The sequence below is a fragment of the Syngnathus leptorhynchus genome, chromosome 8 (genome assembly GCF_054491065.1).
Source record: "Syngnathus leptorhynchus isolate UIUO chromosome 8, UIUO_Slep, whole genome shotgun sequence".
Lineage (NCBI taxonomy): Eukaryota > Metazoa > Chordata > Actinopteri > Syngnathiformes > Syngnathidae > Syngnathus > Syngnathus leptorhynchus.
Window position 1 is genome coordinate 9,220,402 of NC_141202.1, and position 20,919 is coordinate 9,241,320.

At 39.8% G+C, this 20,919-nt stretch overlaps 2 protein-coding genes and 1 long non-coding RNA gene across 6 annotated transcripts in view; 2 read left to right on the top strand and 1 right to left on the bottom strand.

Moving 5' to 3' along the window:
* rspo2 (R-spondin 2) overlaps positions 1–10,452 on the top strand; it is a 28,134-nt gene extending 17,682 nt beyond the window's left edge. Inside the window, exon 5 of one of the 4 annotated variants that reach the window (XM_085919372.1) lies at positions 8,941–10,452. In XM_085919372.1, coding sequence (XP_085775498.1) covers positions 8,941–9,056 — 116 coding nt within the window. In that variant the 3' untranslated portion in view covers positions 9,057–10,452. Of the gene's footprint in view, positions 1–1,032; positions 1,483–8,940 lie in introns of those variants that run through there. The other 3 variants (XM_085919371.1, XM_085919370.1, XM_085919373.1) reach the window with 3 other exon arrangements.
* A 3,104-nt stretch (positions 10,453–13,556) lies between these two features.
* The window catches only part of LOC147052300 (plectin-like), a 92,268-nt gene continuing 84,905 nt past the window's right edge, over positions 13,557–20,919 (top strand). Inside the window, exon 1 of the mRNA XM_085918875.1 lies at positions 13,557–13,684. The gene's annotated coding sequence lies outside the window, so the exon portion shown is untranslated. The remainder of the gene's footprint in view (positions 13,685–20,919) is intronic.
* Positions 18,515–19,929, bottom strand: LOC147052301 (uncharacterized). Its single transcript, XR_015066966.1, has 3 exons — positions 19,729–19,929; positions 19,550–19,597; positions 18,515–18,662 (listed from the first exon to the last, which is right to left on the bottom strand). It is a non-coding gene; the product is annotated as an uncharacterized LOC147052301 (long non-coding RNA).

The following is a 20,919-nucleotide window of genomic DNA, read 5'->3' on the forward strand; positions in this document are numbered from 1 at the left end:
CTTCTGTAATTTTCTCTTTGTCCTTGAGTAACGACAGCATTCACATGTGTAGTAACTTTCCAGATGGGATGATCAATTTGCTACCGTGTATCCCAATGTGTTCCCAATCTTTAATTCTGTGGTCACGTTGTAACCACTCCCTCGTGTGCTGCAGCTATCTATCTTCAGCTCACTTTGCCTTGACCCCATCCATACAACCATGACAAACCTATCAGCCCACAAAAGCAACACGCCTTCAGGAGCATCACCATGCCGTCCCTCCCTTTGATAAATGTTGAGCTTTATATTTTTCTCATCTGAAATGAAAAATAGCAATAAGCCATTCATTAAAGTCAACTAAGCCTAATTATCCCTCATTTACCCAAATGCCCGTACAGCATGAGAGCCATATGTACTTAAGTCCAGATGTGTCGATGAGTCAGTCGGGAGATAGGAAACCACAGCGGGGGCTATGCTCATCTCGGGAGTCCTGTGGTTGACATGCGCATCAAGCCCTTATGACACAATTGTCTGTGTAAAATCACTGTTTCTTATCTTAAACATAAAACAAAAAAAAATAATTCAAAGTGGAAAACAGATAAGGAGCTTCATGCGCTCATCTGTCAGTATATGCTCGGAAGACAGGAAAAGAGCAAATATGAATTGGTTCTATATCTGCCTGGAATTAACACTTCAGATATTGCCCTTCAAAAGAATGGAAAACTTATTGTCAAAGGATGGAACTCTTCTATTTTCTTTCTTGGTGTCTGATATTGCATACCTGCACACAATGTACTATTATGTAAACATCAAACAATTTAGATTTCGCTTTGGTTTTAATCATTCTCCATTCAATCAATACTTGCTGAAACTCAAGATCATATTAATTTGGACAAAAAGGATACTGTGTTGACAAAATTGTGATGCTTAAGGCAAGCATGTCAGCCTCATAGTTAACAATTCTGTATTCTAATCTGTTTAAACTTTCTAAGGTGGCGTTTACTCTATGTATGTTATTCGCATACTTACATGTGTTTCCTCTAACTGGTCTAGTTCTTCCACACATTCCTGCTAGGTTACTTGAAGAGTGTAAATCAGGAACGGCCAACTTACATCCTGGCGGGGGCCACAATCTTTCATCAGATCTACTCGGGGGCCTCATAGGACTGTGCACTGCCTGACCAGATGTATAACAAAATGCAATTATTAACATGGGCAAAATACATGCATACTTTACAGGCTCTTAATGCGTAATATAGATTACAGTCTTGATAATAAAATTTCCAATACATGTATAAACAATCCCCTATGCTAACCTAACAAGAAAGAGTTTTAAACAAACAACAAATTGACCACATATTGTACTTTTTTTTTTCTAAGTGCAAGGGTTATCTTTGTGGCCCACGGGCCACCTATCTCATCTAAATGGTCAATGTACATATGATTGGCCGTCCAGGATGTAGCTCATATTTTGCCCTTAGTCAGATGTGTAGACTCTAGTATAGTAGTCCTACTACACTGCTATGAAGTTGGATTTTATTATTAATCTCCTGAATATTGTTTGATGAAAAACCAGGTGTATTTTTCTCTGCAGTGTAAATCTTACAGAAAGTAGTGTTAAACTAATAAACTTTGCATCGGTTGGTAAGAGACCATCTGGTCCTGTGTGGGGCGCTTGTTAACGTCCTCCAACTGAGTAAGAATTACAATGGGTGACAGCACATGGTGCAGCTGAAGTCAATATACTTTTCTTTTTTAACTTTACTTTCAACTGATGCAATGGAATACTTTTCGACATTCATCATAATCAACAAGCTCTGTCCTTTGTTGGTTGTTGTTAAGACCATGTGATGTCAGGAAAGATGACATTCTAATGCAGGATGATGAAAATGTGTCCCACAACCAGGACCGTAGCACAAAATTCTGGGTCCACCGACATAACCCTTTTAAAGGGCCTGCCCACTGCGCACACGTGCACACATAATACACACTAAATACTTATTCAACAGGGGTGAATCCTAAGGTACAGTGACTGAGTCCGGGATGTGGGTGGACGGGGTGCAAAAAGTAGACCCATACCTCCGTGCTCTGAAAGTAGAAGAGTGTTCAACCCTTCTCGAGTGAACTGGTACCAGAGCCCAGGCTGCGTCAAGACGAATCTGACGATCACGTTTGCATAATGTTTACGGCCCCTATTCTGCCAGAGTGGTGACGTTCCAGGTCCCAAGAGCCAGCTTCTGTAGCCTGTCATCAGACCACCAAGTTCCTTGCCTTTGGCTATCATCCAGCTCTCTTCGCACCCAACCACTTAGGTCACTCATATGGGTGGTGAACCCATGGGAAGGAGGACCCATGTTACTTCTTTGGGCGGTGCCTGGCTGGGCCCCATGGGTGCAAGCTGAGCCACCAGGCGCTCACCGCCGAGCCCCACCTCGAGCCTCGCTCCAGAGGGGGGCCCAGTCACCCATATCTAGGTCAGCAGCAGCAGAATAAGGTAAATGTATTCATCATGAGTTTTTGAACTGCGCTTTGTCTTCACCTCACCTCGGTTTTCCATGGATGACCCCTATACTATTGCCTCAGACAACTTAGTTCCAAGGATCATTGGGACCAATTAACCCCTTCACCATGATAAAGTGACAGCTCATGCAAAGGGCCGATCCACCAGTTGATGACAAAATAATTATTTAGCAATATGTAGAGTGATACAGAGGAACCTCTAAAGTTGAATCTTCTGAATGTCTAATAATAATATGATGATATGCCACTAAAAATCACACTCTAGTCTGAACTACCAAGTCTTGTCATTTCATGACACTTTTCCATTAGAGCAGCCAGGTTCAACAAGGCCGCCCAGATGGAGAAATGCATGGAAAGACAAAGGTTTGCACCAGATGTAAAGAGGACATTCAAAGCAGTAATACTTGGATTTCCATTGTGGGTGACTTGAGGTGAATAGTGTTGAGCGAGCCATCGATTGTCAGTACTGCAATGTGAGCTGACTGTATTGGATTTTGAGCAAGCATCACCGGTTCGACTTTCGGCTCCTCACAGACTTATATATCCTTCATGATGATACTCAATCCCTCATTACTCGATGAGCATACTGTAGTTTACCCAGCCACCAAAACACAAGACTGAACCAAACTGAACTGTTCTGTATCATTTTGAAACAAGGCCTATCATCATCATCATCAAGTTAGGTCGTGACCCTGTTAATCCGTAAGGAGACCGATCCTAACATTGCACGCTAGGTCAGTCCAACCGGTTGCGATCTTGTGGGTGGTGAAAGGATAAACCCTCGGCCCACTGATAACTTGGTGGCGCCCTGACCATTGAGCATATCCTCCGAGATTGTGAATCAGAACACCCAGGAATGGTTGGCTGTTTGGCGTGACAAGTTATGATGATGATGATCCTACATGTACATTCATGTTTTTGGAGGACACAAGTTAATTTGAATTTATAAACTGTCAAAAATGGGGAAAAGAATCAGTTGTTTGTATTCTGTACTTTTGAGATTAGTGTGGTTAGAGGCCATGAAATGACCAGTCACCCATCAATGCCATAAATTAATTAAAGTTTTACTTGCAAACAGTGAATGTCCAGAAAAAGATTGTGCATAACTACTTTACGTTTTTTACTCTAGCAACTGAATTTAGTTTTTGAAATTACAATACCGCAGTTAAATTATATCTTTGAAAGGATGGAAAGATGAGCGAGCCTATCCCAGTCTTTATAAGATTAATGATCCGATGAAACAAATCACTGAATTACAGCTTTTCTTGTACAGTTGGAAGTCATGTCTCCAATGAGTTTGTTAAGAGCAGTACAAGTATGTCAGGAAAGAACTTTTGCAGTCTCGGAATATAATTGTACCTATTAATCCACCTTGAAACACTGGAGCCAGAAGTGGTAACCCAGACAACACAAGGGAACAGTGAAATGAGAGTAAAGTGTCATGTTAAACTTTGAGCAGACTGATGAATACTTTCATGTGCAGGGTCATCCACTATTCTTTGGCCCTACTGAACTGTTTGTGGCTGATTCTTGCTGCTATGATAGACCCTCTCAGAGGGGAAAATACATGCTGTCTGTACTGACTATTGGCCATATTAATCACCTTGTCGTTCATGCATGTTTAGCTGGGACTTTTCCGCTTAGAGATGTTAATCTCCAAGCTTTCACTTTAACTTATTGTCAGTGAGAAAGAGCATCAGAGCGAATGGGTAAGCTAACATGCATTGATCCCTCCGCATATCTTACTCCAGGTTTTAGATGAGAAAATAATGGACCATATTAATCCTAACATTAGCTTTTTGAATTGGAATGTGTATGTTTTAAATCAATTTTCACCCAGCAGCATCATGATAGGAAGCAGAGAGCATGAGAAGGAAGAGAAGCACAAAACCTAAGAGTGAATGAAAGAGTGCGACACACAGTAACCTTGTTAAAGCTTTGTGACACTGTGCAGAGAACCTTTTGTCAGTTGGTTGGCAAGATGAGAGTCTTGTAAATGATTGTTCTCCATGTCATGAGGCTCATTTCCTTTTCCCAGCATTTGTTTGCCACACTATTTCTCAAATATTCTACTTTTCTGCATTTTTGGCATGTTTATATCTGGAAATGATATCCAACTCTGAAATGAAGCAAAACAATGAACCATATTTGAACCTTTGGGCCAGAGCTTGGACTGCATCTTGAACTTTAGCTCGCCTGATGTCATCCGGCCGAGTGCCACCTACAAATCAGATGAAACGTTCAGTTTGGAGGTACATCAATGTATAGAGTATGTAACCTTTTTCCAGACAGCCACTGGTGTGTAAGTAAAGAGAACACCGCCTGGCTAGGTCTCCTTTTCCCTTCACAGTGTTACAAATGTGAAGAGCCCCTTAATGGCTGATAATCCAATTCCTCCCACTGAAATCAAATCTCACTGGCGCCAGTAGTTCTCTTTTTCCCCTCACAAATGATGGGCTGCAATACAGCCAGCTTATGCAAGAGATGAGCCGCTGAATATGAATTTACCTTACTTTAGTCCACCACTTCAAATTTCTTGATTTACATGTCAACCCCGTGTGCTGTGATATTAATTAACAGCCTGCACTGAGTGGCACACTGGGGTAACAGGAGGGGATATACTTATCTATTTTTTTACAGCAGAATCGGATCCCATTTACCGTATGTCTTAATGCTTTCTTGAGGTCAGTCATCGATTTGTCTGAAACCACAAGCAATAGAGGTAAGATTAGGCCTTCGATTCATGCTGCACTGTAAGTGGATAAAATCGTTTAGCCTGTGCCTACAGTCAGTGCATTTGTATTTTTTCACAAATCAGTTGCAGGGTAATATTTACTCTTCAACTTTTATGAAATATTATTGGAAAATTTGGGAATAAGAAACCGCAATAATGAAATACGTTCAATAATTTTTGTTTTGCTTCTTTCCCCCTCGTACAAGTGTTAAATCTATAGTAGGTAACAATTCTTTTTTTTTTTAAAGTTATTTTCATCCACGCCTGTACTAGTGCCTACAACACAATGCTGATTAAGCCTATCAACTCCTCTGTACTTGGGATTTTATATTTCTTTTTCATTTCATGTGGACTGATGACATTCTCCCTCACGCCAATATGCTTTTTTTAAAATTTAAAACCAAATCAAAGTCATTCTTCACAAAACAGACAAATAAACATTGACACTCACATTCACACCTATGCTTGCAGATTCCTTACCATAGTTTTTTTTTTTTTTTTTGTCGACTGTGGGAAACAATTGCTAAATCTTAATTTGTGGTTCTTTTCTAGACTTGTGGTATATTAATAGCCAGAATTATAACCAATAGTATGATGTGTCTAATAGTTGGTAACTTTTTTCCCCCCGGCATTTCTTGATTATTGCCTAGAGCCTCATAAGGGGCAGGAAAAGCAGAACATTTTGCCAAAGTATTTCTCAAGTTCATGTAGATGACACAGGAGCTTACACTCAGTGGGATACAAGGAATTGCAGGCATGTGTTTGTTTCAAACGCATACAGACACAAGCACATGAACATAAAATAATTCCACGAAAGGTCGTTTCTGACAGCAATAAACAATCGTCTAACCACAAGCTCTGCTTCTGATTTTGAATACAAAACATTTTGATTTGCATTTGAGATTTTTTTTTTGTTTATTTGTTTGATTTAGATTCATTTCCATCTCGAATACAAATGTCAAACTGGCAGAAAAAGATTGTATCTGTAAAGGAAAACTAAACATTGGTGAGTTATGCTCCTGCTGTGGTGTGTAAATGCAGGCAGAACGGAAATAAATAGCATGTGAGGGATCATTGTTTTCTGATAAAAACCATTCTCCTTTAATTCAATCCTATATGTTCCACTGACATTGTAAAAATGAAGACGGAAAATGCTTTTCAACTTTCTGTGCCTCCCAAGATAATATCATTTTTACATTTTGTGAGATTTATGAATATGTTCAAAGTTTTGAAAATAATGGTAAGTTAATCATTTGTTTCCAGGTAAACAAAACAGCCTCTCCTGTAACCATTGGTAATCAGCTTAAGTAATTCCTTAAAAATGAGGACAAGATGATCAAAGTGTACAGGATACATGGTGGTGACTTGAGGAAAAACTAAATGAGCTTCTCTGAGACATATGATGGATTCTCAGCTTGTAGTAGAATCTGGAGGAAGAGGTATATGTGGAGATTGGTTGCCCTCTAGCTGCCAACACTGAGAAGTTTGACTCTCACATGCAGCCTGAAATGACAATGATGGTAGGGTCGGGGCCAAGAAATATAGCACGATACACAATCTACTACAAATGGCGGCAAGGTTAAACTTGATGACTGGAAAACATCCTAGATAAGTTCATCGAGTGCATTTGGTCTGTAATTGCTCCCATGACTTCTTATCACAATGTTCCCTGTGAAGGTTTTACTTTACTGCCTAAGACACTAAAATTGTACGACAAATACAAAAAAAGAGAGTTGCAAACTACAGATGCAAAAACATTGAGAAAAAAAAGGTTTAAAAGCTGGGAAATTGTGTCATTTCTCAATTTTTGTATGAATGACACCTCTGGAAGGTAGAAATTTGATGCGGATATTAAACACAAGTACATTGACGTGACACTTCATTGTAGAAGTTCCCATAGTCAAACACGAGAACTATTTTTCAGCTTTCATCTTTATTTACATTTCAAACAGTTGCTGTAAATGCTTAAATGTAACCTTGTGTCCAAGGAATTCAGCTTTCCGTGTTACGGGAGTTTAATGGTGCACCAGTTTCTTTATAGCTGTCAAATATAATTTAGGTTGAGTTGATTCTCTGAAAGTGTTGTTTATCAGGCACCTAGCAACACTGTTTTGAATGAAAATTGCCTTTTTAAAGGGCTAGGAAAAACGCTGCCATAAGCCAAATGTCCTTCAGGTCTAGGTTTGCTTTAACAAACATTCTCGTGCTAGAAGCCGTGCTAAAAAAATCTAAAGTGGCATCTGTTAAGCGAGTGGACAAAGTTTTCCGTTCACATTCTTCCATGTCAGGACATACAGTTTCGATGGAAGTGATGTGAACCTTGTTCTCACAGTAAGCTGTGTGTGAGAAGCTTTATGGCCATGACTTAAATTGGCAATGTGGCTCAAAATAAGCAATTGAGATTAATTGCAGGAAATAGCTCTGAGATGGTTTGATGTTTGCATGCATCTGTATTATTCATCGAGAGAGCCTATTAGCAGAGCAATATCTCGCCTTCTCATGCGTGTCAGCTTAAACAAGTGCAAATTTTACTCCAGGAATGGGCACAGGGTGTGTTTCTTGGGGTGCTTTAAAGGCCAAGTGTAAGCCCATATGAGAAGGCAATTAGAGATAATGCCATTTTACACAGAGTTACCTATTTTTTTGTGAGAAAGAGTTGAACAAGTGCAATAATGAGAGCCAGAAGCAACTAAAATGTTTCCAAAAACATTTATTTTTCTCAAGCATTCCCTCCCATAACCTACCTGACTCCCACTTGAACCATGGGGTGTACTTAATGTTTTTGACATCAGGACCCTCATTCTCATTGTCCAAGTCCCCCCTTTAGATTTTAGTTTAACTTAAATTCCCTCACACGCACTCTGTCTGTCTGTCTGTCTGTCTGTCTGTCTGTCTGTCTCTTTCTCGCTCTCTCTCTCACTCTCTCACTCACACTCACACTCACACTCACACTCACACACACACCTCGTTATCTTATTTGTGGCCTTGGCAGCCAGATCTCTTGCCTTGTGGTTTAGTAGCCAGCGTTTTCCCTGTCACAGAGAGTTGAGGGTACAAAACCTTCACCACACATGCTTCTATGAGAGCAGCATGTCAGTTTCCAGCATGTCTTGTCCCAACGGGGAAACCTGGGATGGATTAACCTCGGCGTTGAGCGACAAAGTTGGGAAGAGTTGAGTTTCATAAGTTTCTGTACTTTTCTCCATCTCTGTTCCATTGGCACCAGAAAGTGTTGGGGTGAACGTGTAGTTCAAACCTCATGTTCAGACCCGAGTATTGGAACTTACAACATATATAAGACTGACTCGGTCAACGTTTCATGTGTATTTGGGATCATGTCAGGAGAGAACCTGAAAAAAGAGTCTTTGGAAATACTTGGAAAGGGCAGCCGCTGTGATTCTTGGCAGAAAATTGGGCAAAGTCAGGGCCACAAATTGGCTTATCCTGCTCGATGTACTGCTTGCTTGATAAGCACAAGTAACACAAGTGTCAGTCAGGAGAAAATGCTGTCTGAAGTTTATCTTTAATGCCAAGTTGAAAAACAAACAACAAGACTTAGCAGCTAATTGCTTGAACTAAAAAAGTGATTATATCCAGAAAAAAAAACACATGGGGGCGCAACTGCAACGTTCACATTGAACAATGTATAGTAATTTTAAACAAGACAAACCTAATGGGATAACACTGTCCTTTTTGTTTTTCCACAGGAGGCTCGGGGAAGCATCGATCCAAAGAATCAAAGAAGAAAGGCAAGCAGAGGCTGCGATTTTGGGCCCAGAACCAGCACAGCGACCACTTGGCCTCTGCACGCTCCAGCCAGTGAGGACTGAAAAGATGGACCCACCGTTGAACAAAGAAACTACGCAAAGCTGCTAGCTGCAACCATGCTCTGACTGACAAATATCACGAAACATCGTCAACCTCGCCTGTCTCTCAAGACCTCCAATAACCATCCCGCCCACCCCCACTTACCTCCTAGAACATTACAATGATAAGTAAATCCGTCACTGCAAAATGTGTGTCTGTGATTTTGTTTTCAGCAGCAACACATAGTTCACGCACCTGCCTCTAGCTACTACCCCTTGGCTACACTGTTCAGCCCCACCCCATGCCTTGCCTTGTGGACCTTTACAGCTGACATTAGTGAACTCATTTCCTCTCAATAACAATGTCATTAACTGTCTAGGGTGATTGAAGATGGAGGGGGCGACCTGAGACTGGAAAGGCGGGCAAGCCAAACAGAGGGAGGCGTAAGAGAAAGGTAGTGAGAGAGTAGGCAAGCTGCACTGTTCAGGGAGGTGTAGGTCAGGAGATTCATTAATTAGCCCTGACAGAGGACAGGAAACTAAGAAATAGGGGGAAAGCTGGAGGAGGTATAAGAGGTAGGAGAAGACTAGGCCGAGGTAAGTGAGGCTGATGAACAAGAAGATGGCACCTTGAGCTGAAAGAGACTGTTTTGTTTTTTTGTGTGTGTTTCTATATTTATGTCAAAGCTACCCTTGTGTCTGAATGGATATGGACTGTTTCCATGTGTGGACTTTATGTTCTGTACATTTTTGAGAGTAATATTAAAGAAGTTACCATGCATAGTTGCAAAGTATTTTATTCTCAGCACAAACTGTTTACGTTCAGTCCGCTGTATGCTCTAACTGTATAGTGTGCATTAAGAAAGGAACAAAAAAAAGCTAAGAACTTTAGTTGTTTGACAAGCATGGCGAGAGACACATGTAATTAGTTTATCTAATTATGAAAGCTTATTGCTGTATTTTCAGTATTGACTTGTTCACCATTCTAAATGTTGTAGAGATAAAAGGCTGTAATACCAAGATGCTGATTACAATTATTAAAAACAATAACATAGACATCACATAGCTATTTCATTTATATGGTATATATTTGATTTATTTATTGATTCTATTTTGTACTTTTTTTGTTCAATGACAATTTCTTTTTGCCTCATGCTGTTACTCTTATATGCTTTAATATTCTTTGAGTTTGACATGTGCATCTCTGCAAGAATTTGTAAAGTCATGCTTAGTGTTGTACTCCATCCATTTAAATACATCTACTGATTTCACAGTTTCAAAGAGGAAGCAAAATTGACATATGAAACTCTGCTTTGATATATTCTGAGTTTAATAATCAGATGCCAGCAAATGGATGGTCATAGGACTGCATATGTGTACATTGTGTTTTATTAAACATTTCCCGTGACTGTATGAACATTGTTGGTATTGTCTGTAGTGCGAATATAAGGAGCTACACTCTTCTTTTTCACTCGCAAATGATTTCAAAACATTTGTTGAATTCATCATGTCATATTGCCCAACACCAGCGCAACACAAAGCCAAAAAAATTGACATAGACAATTGGTCTCAGTCATGTAACTTTATTATAAAGTAATTCCCAAACATACTCTGGAGACGGTAAGTGCATCATTGTCAGAATTTAGCTTGAACCAAGAAACACCTTTATGAATTTATGACAGAAGCTTTACAACAAAGTACAATCCTGATACATTTCAAGGGCCATACTGTTCAGTGCAGCTGGTTAAGGACCCCAAGTATAGTCTGGAAGTAACAAGACTTTTCTTAAGGCAAATAATTTGGACTAGGAAATATTACTCTTCAATTGCCAAATCAGTGGTCTGAGCTTAATCCAATAAAGCATGCATTTCACATTCTGAAGACACAATTGAAGGCAGCGAGACCCACAAACAAGACCCGAATGAAAGTGTCTGGAGTGAAGGCCTGCCAAATGTGTCTACTGGGAAGAAAATTCATACGAGTGGTGTCCAAGAACTTTGGTTATTTTTGAAATTATGTCAATTGTCCAAAATAACGGCAGTATTTGAAAATAGAGGTACTCTGCAAGAAATAATAATAGTGTAATTCCCAAATGGAAAATTACATATTCGTGTCTCCCCTTTAATCACATTTTATGGCTCTAACTGTATAATTGCACTTTTTTACTATCAGTACTTTGAAGGACTATTGCGGTGACAATACATTTTCATAAAGATTTATGACTTAGCAGCATATACTATAGTTGTGCCTTGTGATATAAATGACCAGATTTAGAAGAAACTCCATCCATTTGGCATTTTTGTTTGTTTGGTTGTTTTTGTTTGGTTGGTTTGTTTTGATTTGAAAGTGCAAAGGTACTAAAGGGTCCATTTGTGCTTTTCGAGGTATGTATTTTTTGTGGCATAACCTGTGCTTCTCAAACCCCGACATATAAAAAAAAATACTGTCTATGGTTAGAAAAGGTATAAACGGACAATTTCTCTATATTTTGTTTGCATGTAAGGTTACAAAGAATTGCTAGGCCTAGACAAGGAATTGTTGCTTGTGGGAAATTTCAATGAGCTCTCTGCCAAGGCCCAAAATGGTGCGTATCCCACATGAGTGGCCAAGAAGCGAATTACACGTACGTCTGTCAATTGCAGGCCACATAGACAAACAATGTGCAACAAAATGCACATCCACATACATAGGGAGAATTCAGAGTCTTAAATGAACCCAAAATACATATTTTGAGAATATGGGAGTAAACAAGACTACCTGGATACAACACCCACATGCATGAGGAGAACATGCAAAGAGCGCACAGGAAAGCCACAGCCAAGATTTGAATCTCGAACCTCAGCAAAATGCAAATGTGCTCACCACTGTGCTACCCTGAGCCTCAATATTACACGACATAATTATTTGATTTTGTTTTTCTTTCAAGAACAGCAACCCACTAGCAAACAACAAATATTGCTGAAAAAGATCAGTAAGATTTAAAGACATCTGCTGCCTCTTAGAGGTTAATAAGAGCGATTCCCAGATGTCATCTCCTGGGCCACACTATCACTCCTCTAAAGTGGGTAAACCTTAAATGTTTATGAACAAGATTTGCTCTGAAGTAGATGTGATAAACAAAAGAACACCACTAAAGCGCACATTATATAGTTTACAGTAAAAAGTACAATTAAATGGGCTATAAATAAGCAATTCACAAATGTATCCTGTATAAAAAAAATTACTTTATTGGGACTCTTGCACTTTGACATAGCTGTGTGCATGCATTGGAATTGGGACACTTGATTAACGGGTTACCAATCATCCACACATCAGAGGGAATAGTCCTCTCTTTGCAAACCACATCTGTGAACTCTGTGTGTGTGCGCGTGCGTGTATGTGTGTTTATGTTACAGAATTTGCGTTAAATGTGGTTAGTTGGCTGAGATTGAAGGACCCTTTTAATATGACTAGGAGAGTTTTCATTAGTCGTGTTGAGTCCTTTTATTAAAAGCTGGTTCAAAGGCCCAACAAGTGCAACCACCAGCAGGAAATAACCCAGCGGAATCTGCAGTGATAACAATCTTGTCTTTACAACAAGTTACTAGTGGCATTTGCACGCTTCTACAGCAAGCAATGGAAGACAGTGAAGGAAAAAGGTCATGGACAACTTGCACTCTACTTCACCATGCTGTGTATATCCTACCTTAAACTTGAAGTTGGGGCCCTAGTGACACATTTGTTCCAATGGCAACACAATTTGCACTGGATGTTACATGTTTTTATAATTTGCTGTTATAATGAATCACCTCCTGGCCTTTGAGTTGAAGGAAATCTGGAAATACATTGGTCAACCATGGGGTTCGGCCAAAACGTATGTCGGAATAAAAAATCCTAATACTAATGAATACGATTACCACATGTTGCCCATCATTCAATGTTTTTTTTTAATCACCCATTTCCAAAGTGTCATATAAGTCTATTCTGAATGACCTAATTTGGTGTTGGCTGCTAACTTCCAAAGTAAATGTTTTTCAATAAAAGTAAATCGTCTGTGACCATTTTTATTTTGCCGTAGACATTTCTTTTTTACAAACTGAAAATGATGAGGAAAGAAATTGCAAAACGATTATAGTGCTGGGGTGAAAATACAGCATTCTCTACTAAAAAAAATGTTATTCTGTTTTCTGAATGTCTCATGTCTATCTTATGTATAGTATAATGGGCAGCATTATATTAATCTTTTCCAATTGTATATTTTGGGGGGGAATCAGTATAAAATTTGACCTAACTTACACCTGTCACACAAAGCAGACAAGATGACCAGGTACGTCACACTGTTTTATTTGATCTCTTGGGGGAAATGGGAAGAGGAGATCAGGCACGACGTGGTTCAAGAGGCAAAGTGAAGACGTGGTCACGTGATAGGTCGGGGCTGGCGGCATACGATCATGGTTGGCGACGATCAGTTGGTCGGGGTAGCGTACTGACAATGATGGGTGGGTGTGTGGGGTTGAAATAGGGACTGGGACTAAGCAGAGGCTGGTGCAGGTGATTGAGTCGATGAGTGGGCGTGGCTGCGACAGGTAGACTGTGCCGGAAAGTTACCGGCTTGGTGGCAGGTGGCACGGCACATGGCTGCACCCCACTCCAAAGTATCTGAAGGGTGAGCTAAACTTCTTTTCTTTTTAATGTAGATTTAAAACTGGAGTTGACATCAAAAGATAAAGATGAGATGCAAAACCAGGATTCTGTTTCAGGTTTGACTGATACATTGGGATCTGACACACAACTCAGAATATTTTGTTTAAAGCCACCTGTTTTCTATCTGAGTAAATGTATTAAGACAAGTTACATAGGAATAGATTGAAGAGAGTGACCCTATGAAATAAAGTGAAAGAGGTTTGCTGTATAGTAAGCATGGAAAAAGTGTCACATAAGAAGCGTGTAGATGTTTGGTCATGTCAATTGGCCATAGGCCTCTGCAGTTTTTATAATCAAAGGATTCACAATCTAGTTTTAAGATTTATTCACTTTAGCATTTTTTACAAAGGACAAATTGAAAATTCAATTGTCTTAGTTCTCAAAATATTCCAATAAATGACCAATTGTAAATTTCTCCAAATTGTGTTAAATACAATTTACATGACAAGTAAGTTTCTCCGCTTTGGACAAGGCAGCCAGATTGCCTGATTTTTGTAGTTCATGGAAGCACTATCATGTCAAACCCAAAAGGTAAGCACAGCTGCAGCGTTAGCATATTGACTATCAATGTTACATGCGCCAACTGCAGGATACTCAAATGTTTAAAGACCTGTTTGTTCCCATAATTTGGGACTGTTTTCAATATCTTTATCTTGTACAACTTTGACTCAGCTGAAAATATAGAGTATCATTACAAACTCAAAATATCCTGTCTTCTAAATTGTGTATCATATCCCCATATAGCCTAAATACGACGTATGATGAAATCGTGTCACGTTTTCATTGCTCAATGCCAAACAGAAACCTTTTCAGTCTACAGCAAACATTAGGGAACTGGCCTCACACTGTTCCATTAATTTGAGTGGGGTGTGTATAATTCATTTTAATGCGTGTGGAAGTGTACCTGCAGCTCAGCTTGGTAACAACAGGTGCATCGGGGACATGGATTTTTACAACCATCAATTTAAGTGCAGGCTTTTCTCACCAAACTGGTATATTTTTTCCCCCATGGGTACAATAAGTTCTTGGCCCTTGTTGCTCTCAAATGTGGGTTCCAAATACAACACTTTAACCATTGTCGTTGTTCCAATGAGCTAAATTGAGCCTCGATGTCCTTCCACACAGGATGTGACATGTAGGTATTTTATGACCTGAGCTGAATCATGCACACCTTAAAAACATTATGGGCTGGGCATATATTTCCTCATAGTGGTACTTTCAGAGCCATGGGCACAAGTATTATATTGGTCTCCAAATCCAGCTGGTGTGGACAAATCCACAAGTTTTCTTTTTCCCCCTCTTGACTCTTTGGCAATCCCACTCCTTTCATTCAATTTTATATGTGCCGAGTAGCCGTGTTACTACCGGTTTCCAGGGAGAAATAATCGAAAACAGGTCTTATTAAAGTATATTAAGACCAGTTGAAGAGGATATAATATGCTCACTAAGGGCCAGGAAAGGATGTATTTGCACCAGGGCTCACACTTGTGGCTTCTTGGAGTGGGCATTGCACACAGGTTCTCGGGGGGTTGTTTACTCGAGCCAAGTGTTGCATTGTGGGTAAGCAGGTTTTAGTGGGTACGAGTACAGCAGGGGGTAAAACGGGGGTCTCATTGTTCTGGAATATTTTGCCACCCAACATTCATTCGAAGTCACATTATGCAGATCAATGAATCAGAAACATTTTCATTCACTTGGAGGGTCTGAAAAGGAAATATCCATTCATACATTCAAGAATACAAAACAAGATGTATCTGCAGAACCATACCTCAAGTGGGTATAACTAGCGCTAGGAGCCAGGGGATTGTTCCTAAATTGCTGAGATTGAATCTTTGGTTTTACAGCAAAGTAATCATCCTCAACACAGCAGATTTTATTGGTCAGTATGTGGGTTGGACAAGTGTGTGTGTGTAATCAACTCAGCAGTCGAGAAGGTCTTGACCTCATGTTAGTGGCATTGATTATGTCTCTACGTAGGAGTGCATGGAGGCGGATGGCTTACAGCTTTTACTGCTGAGTGTGACCTGCGGTGGAGTCTCTGGTTCACACTAAGCTTTTGCCTGGTGCTTGTTTGAATGATTAACTGTACATGAATGATGACTCATTTGTCGGTTAAGAGTTTGAAACAACTGTTGTCAAAGGGAACACTAACTTAAATCAATTCCTAAGGTCAGAAGTACATTGGATTCAAAGAGTCACTGTTCTTTGGATCAGGCTGCAGTTGTGAATAAGAACTTGTTCTTAATTGTTTGATAGATAAAGGTTTTTTTTTTTTTTTAAACAGTTGTTCCTAATTTTGGGGGGGGGCATTTTTATTTTTTTTAATATCCATGGAATAATCTGTATTCTGTTTTTCAGATTTTTGTCCCCCTGTCATTAAAATAAATACGGAAAAAAATATATACCAAAAAACCCTTCTTTAAAAAAAATATTCCTAACTACAAAAAAAAGTATTCAAATAAACAGAAAAAAAAGGCCACCAAGAAATTACTCAGAAAAACAGAAGATTTTTTTCCAAGTGAATGCAATATTTATCTGGAAAATGCTGTATGATTATCATGAAAATGTACTTTTTTTGAAACACTAGATTCTCGATTTATGGAACAAGTTTACTGGCGTTAACAATGAACAGGCCTCTAATTGCTGCCTGGCTGCGTTCTGTTTTGTGTGCGCCCATGTGGTTATGAGTCAGTGTGTGTATGTGTGTGCGCATGTATGTGAGTGTGTGTGTTAAGAAGCTGAACAAAACCCTCTACATTTACTATCACCTTGTGTGGTTTGGCAGAAATTCTGTTCATACGGGGGCGGAAAACGGGCATCCGTCTGGGCGCGAGTCATTGCCGGCACGTTACGCAGCCCCCCGCAAGGAAACATGGGTGTAGTATTAGCGAGTCTGTTAGGGTCAACTCTAGCAGTCTGTGTGTATGGACACTGTACAAAAGTGTGTGTGTGTTTTTGCATACATGGACTTTTGTGACTGTGAGGGTGAATTAAATTGCAATTACACAGTCTTAAATAGCAACCACAGTGTTGCCATTGTTCAGCTTGTCACTTGTTGACCTCTCTGTATAACGCTTCCCCATTCTTAACTCCATCAGTCCATCTGTGTTTCTATGTTCCCGAACCAATTCTGCTTCGAATTAACACCAGACCACTTATTTGACCTTTGTGGTCTTTATAATTGTTGCGAACAATCCAGTCATACTGAAAGTAGCACAAAAGAATAGTAGTGGTTAAAAGTCATGTGTCACAGTGCTCTATTGGATAAGTAGAAGCGCTAGCAAGCAAATTTGTCTTGCACGTTTAAGTTTTATTTCTTCAAGGATCTTAACACTTCTGGCAGCCAATGTTACACAACTGTGTGTGTGTGCGCGCGCGTGTGTGTGTGTGTGTGTGGTGTGTGTGTGCGCGTGTGTGTGCGTGTGTGTGAGTGAGCCTGCGCATGTGTGGCACATGTTTGTGATGCAGAAAGATTGAATGGGAATGATTTTTTTATGATTTGATTTTCTCTGACTGGCTGAGAAAGAAAGAAAGAAAGAAAGAAAGAAAGAAAGAAAGAAAGAAAGAAAGAAAGAAAGAAAGAAAGAAAGAAAGAAAGAAAGAAAGAAAGAAAGAAAGAAGAGACAAGGTAATATTCCAGCAGTCACACTAACACCTACCGACAGCCTACCATGCAATACTGAAGAAAACCCAGTGAGAACTGGGTTAACAAAAAACAAACAAAAAAAAAGGTTAACTGCATAGCCACCTCCCAGAGCAGAAGAAGTGCAATTTAACAGTTTCAGAACAGGTACAAAACTTTCAGGTAAAGCTAGACCCAAATTAACATGTTCTGTAAATATGGACATAGCAGTGCCATGAACTTTTCAAAGCATCATGTGAATGAAGTCTCAAGTCCTGACTTATCCTGCCATATTTATTTTGGCTTGCGTTTCCATGGTGTGTTTCATTTCTATCAATACTCGCCCCAAACAAGTCAAGCGTAAGCACATTGCCATCAACCAGTCTTACCCGGCCTTGGTCACTGATCCCATCTGTCCTTGTTTGCACTTCAATTTATGTGTCTGTCCTCTCTTTCCTACCTCATTCTGGGTCTCTACCAACTTTATTTTTAACAAATGACCACATGTATGACAGGCTAATTGCTGCTAAAGCCACCGTATGAAATATTTCCCGTGATTATCCAGTAATTTGGCCTTTCAGAAACAACATCCAGGCCCGCCAGTAGCCTCATGTTTTGATTATCTCCTCCAAACCCTGTATGATATTGTTTTTCGATACAAATAGTGGCCATGTGTTAAGGTTTGTGACCCTCATCCATTTTACATGAGGTGCAACACTAGGGAGAAATATGGACAAACACAAAGAACTTCAGCAACACTCGTACTACAAAAATGACATCCATTTGTAATTAGACCAATGAATATTTTATTTTGGATAGTAGGACATAAAGCAAGGCTATTATAGCAAGCTGGGCACAGTGAAAGCTTCTTTTGTGCGCTAATCATTTGAAAAACCTACAATGTCAGTCAGATTTGATGTATGACAATGTATTTCAGAAATTTTAAGATCAGTGTAGAGAAGGATGCACATTGAAATGACTCCAGCTCTGTAGATTTACCTTGTTTTCTCTCTGTTTGAGTGACTTTTATCCTGGCATTTTGGCTTCATCCCATATCCCCAAAACATGCATTTTAGCTAAATTAAAGAACGCAAATGTGAGTTTAAATGGATGTTTGTCTCTGATATCATCTGAGTGGCTCCTTTTCAGTAGAGAAAAATGATTGATGAAGAACACTTGTGATATACAGGTTGCTGACAGAAGATTCCAGGAATCACTATTGACAGCAGAGACCACACCATGTAGGCTCTTTTGAACAGCAGCCACAGCACCAGCGGCAATCTCCCACGTTGAGGACAGGTCTGGCAGCTGCATCCAGCTGTGTGCAAAAACAACTAAAATGAGCCTGGTGGTTCAACATCACTCATTTCATCTTTTACCTGTTTGTTGACCTACCTGTAATTCATCTAATTGCATCTCAAATTATTCGATAAAGTCATCTCTCGTTCTTACCACATCCTCTTCCCGTTTGTAAAATGCAGATTTGTTAAAAATGACCATCAAAACGGCAAACTGCAATGATGAATTATTTTTTGTGCTTGCACGTTTGTAATTGTGAAGTAAGCAGCACATTTTAATGTTTCAAATGTTCACTGGCTCAGTTCTCTGGAGTTGCTCCTGTGTAGTGCGCGCGACGAATATCGGCATTTATATTTAGTGTTTCCTAATCATTTGGCAGCCTCGCTCTGTTTTCACAATGGACTTTGCATTTCCACCTCACTGCTGTTTGGAACAAACCGTTTTTAACCCTTTTATGCACGACATAAGCATACCACCTGTTGTGTAGAATATGAGATAATAATGACAACCAGTTCAGGGTGTCCCCCACCTACTGCTCAATGACGGCTAGGATAGACACAACCCCTGTGGGGACAAGCAGTACAGATAATGGATGAATTGGGTGAATATATTTAATAGGGTTAGTCTTTGAAGGCACACATTGGTCAAACTTCATTTCCCAGCGTTCCGTTAGTGAGCATAAAGAATAAAAGTCAAAATCTCAATGGCCTCTGTTGCCCCATAAAAAGGTATGAACTTCACTCTGCCATATCGCACCAACAGTTGACATGATCCGTGTGTCATGTTATGTGTTTAACATTAATATATAATAAACCTGCACTATCATTCTATAAAAATGCTTCATTTTTTTGCCCTGTTTTGACTTATCACACATTCTGCATGCTGATTCAAAATACTGCATAGTACCTTCAATTGGTCCGTGGGGATCTCGGCAGCTGCTTCAACTCTTTCTTCCTGTTGTTTGGGATCATGTGATTTGAATTTACAATGTGAAAGGATGACTTGGAAAAAGAGTTGCCTCTAACAAAGAAAGAAGAAGAACAAAGAAAGAAGAAAAAAGAAATGTATTTATTTGATATTCTTACCCCATTATTATTCGAGGAGGTACAACCCGCCAGAGTAAAAAGGAAAGCAAGCATGATGATCGCACTGAAGGCTTTCATTTTTGTCCTTAGATGTGGAGTTTGTTGTTTGTGTTCAGTCTCTTCAGTCTGTAGAGTTACTCTTGTCAAAAGTACCAAAGACTGCTTTATTTATACTTACCAATGTCACTTTTTCATCATCGCTGGTAATATTTACCAGTGGAGTGGACTTTGTGACTGGAACAAGAGAGGGGAGTTTTCAGGTTGTTGTGTTGCACAAATGTGAATCCAGTTTTAACTGCTTACTCAATTGGCTAGGTCCCATGAGTGTCATGTGATCAAAAAGTGCTGTATATTTGTTCCGCTTCAACATCATCATGGTGGACCAGCGCTTAGGATATCAACCTCAAAGCGCTTATGTTGGCTCTTAGATTCTGGGCTCCAGGTCTCCTGTCTAGCATTTGTATGTTGGCAATACACTCGTTAGATTTTGTCCAGGTAATCTCGTTTCTGCCTTAATCCCCCCCCCCCCCTCACCCAAAATACCTATTGGGTTTGGGTATGTCAGTTGTCCAAGGATGTGAATAATTGTTTGTCTATATGTGCATTGCAGTTCCTGGAGCCTATGCACTCAGCATGTGCCTGAGTGCTTGGCCGTGTCAGATGGGGTGTTTTTTTTATAGTCTCTGGCAGTTCCTCTGTATTGGGGTTTCAGTAGCACCTTGGCTTTTGTGCCCTGGGGCTTTGCCTAGTTTGGAAGCAGAATGGACTGAGCTCCTTTCTGCATTGGCAGAAACGTTGACTGTCTGATCTGATGCCAAAACATCAGCAACCACTGTGACCCAATTTTTAGAACTCGTATCATCGGGACCAGACTCCTTGCTTCATAAGCGTCTGGTGCAACACCTGCTCCATGGATGGATGTGAGGTCACTTGGGTTCGAGGGTGAAAGGGGATGGATTAGGGTTATGTAAACCAAATAGGTCTCACTTCAACTAGCTTAAGTTTATTTTATTTTTTTTTTCTCTGTGCTAATGGAGGCATCAAGTGTCCGGTGACTGTCTTCGGAATGACCTAGCACAAAATATTTGACTGTCCATTTTTAAAACTCGTCTAACAGCACATAATTTATTCTCTTGCTTTTGACTCAGCATGGGTCATGGCATGTATTTATGGCATTGTTTTAGTGTTTTC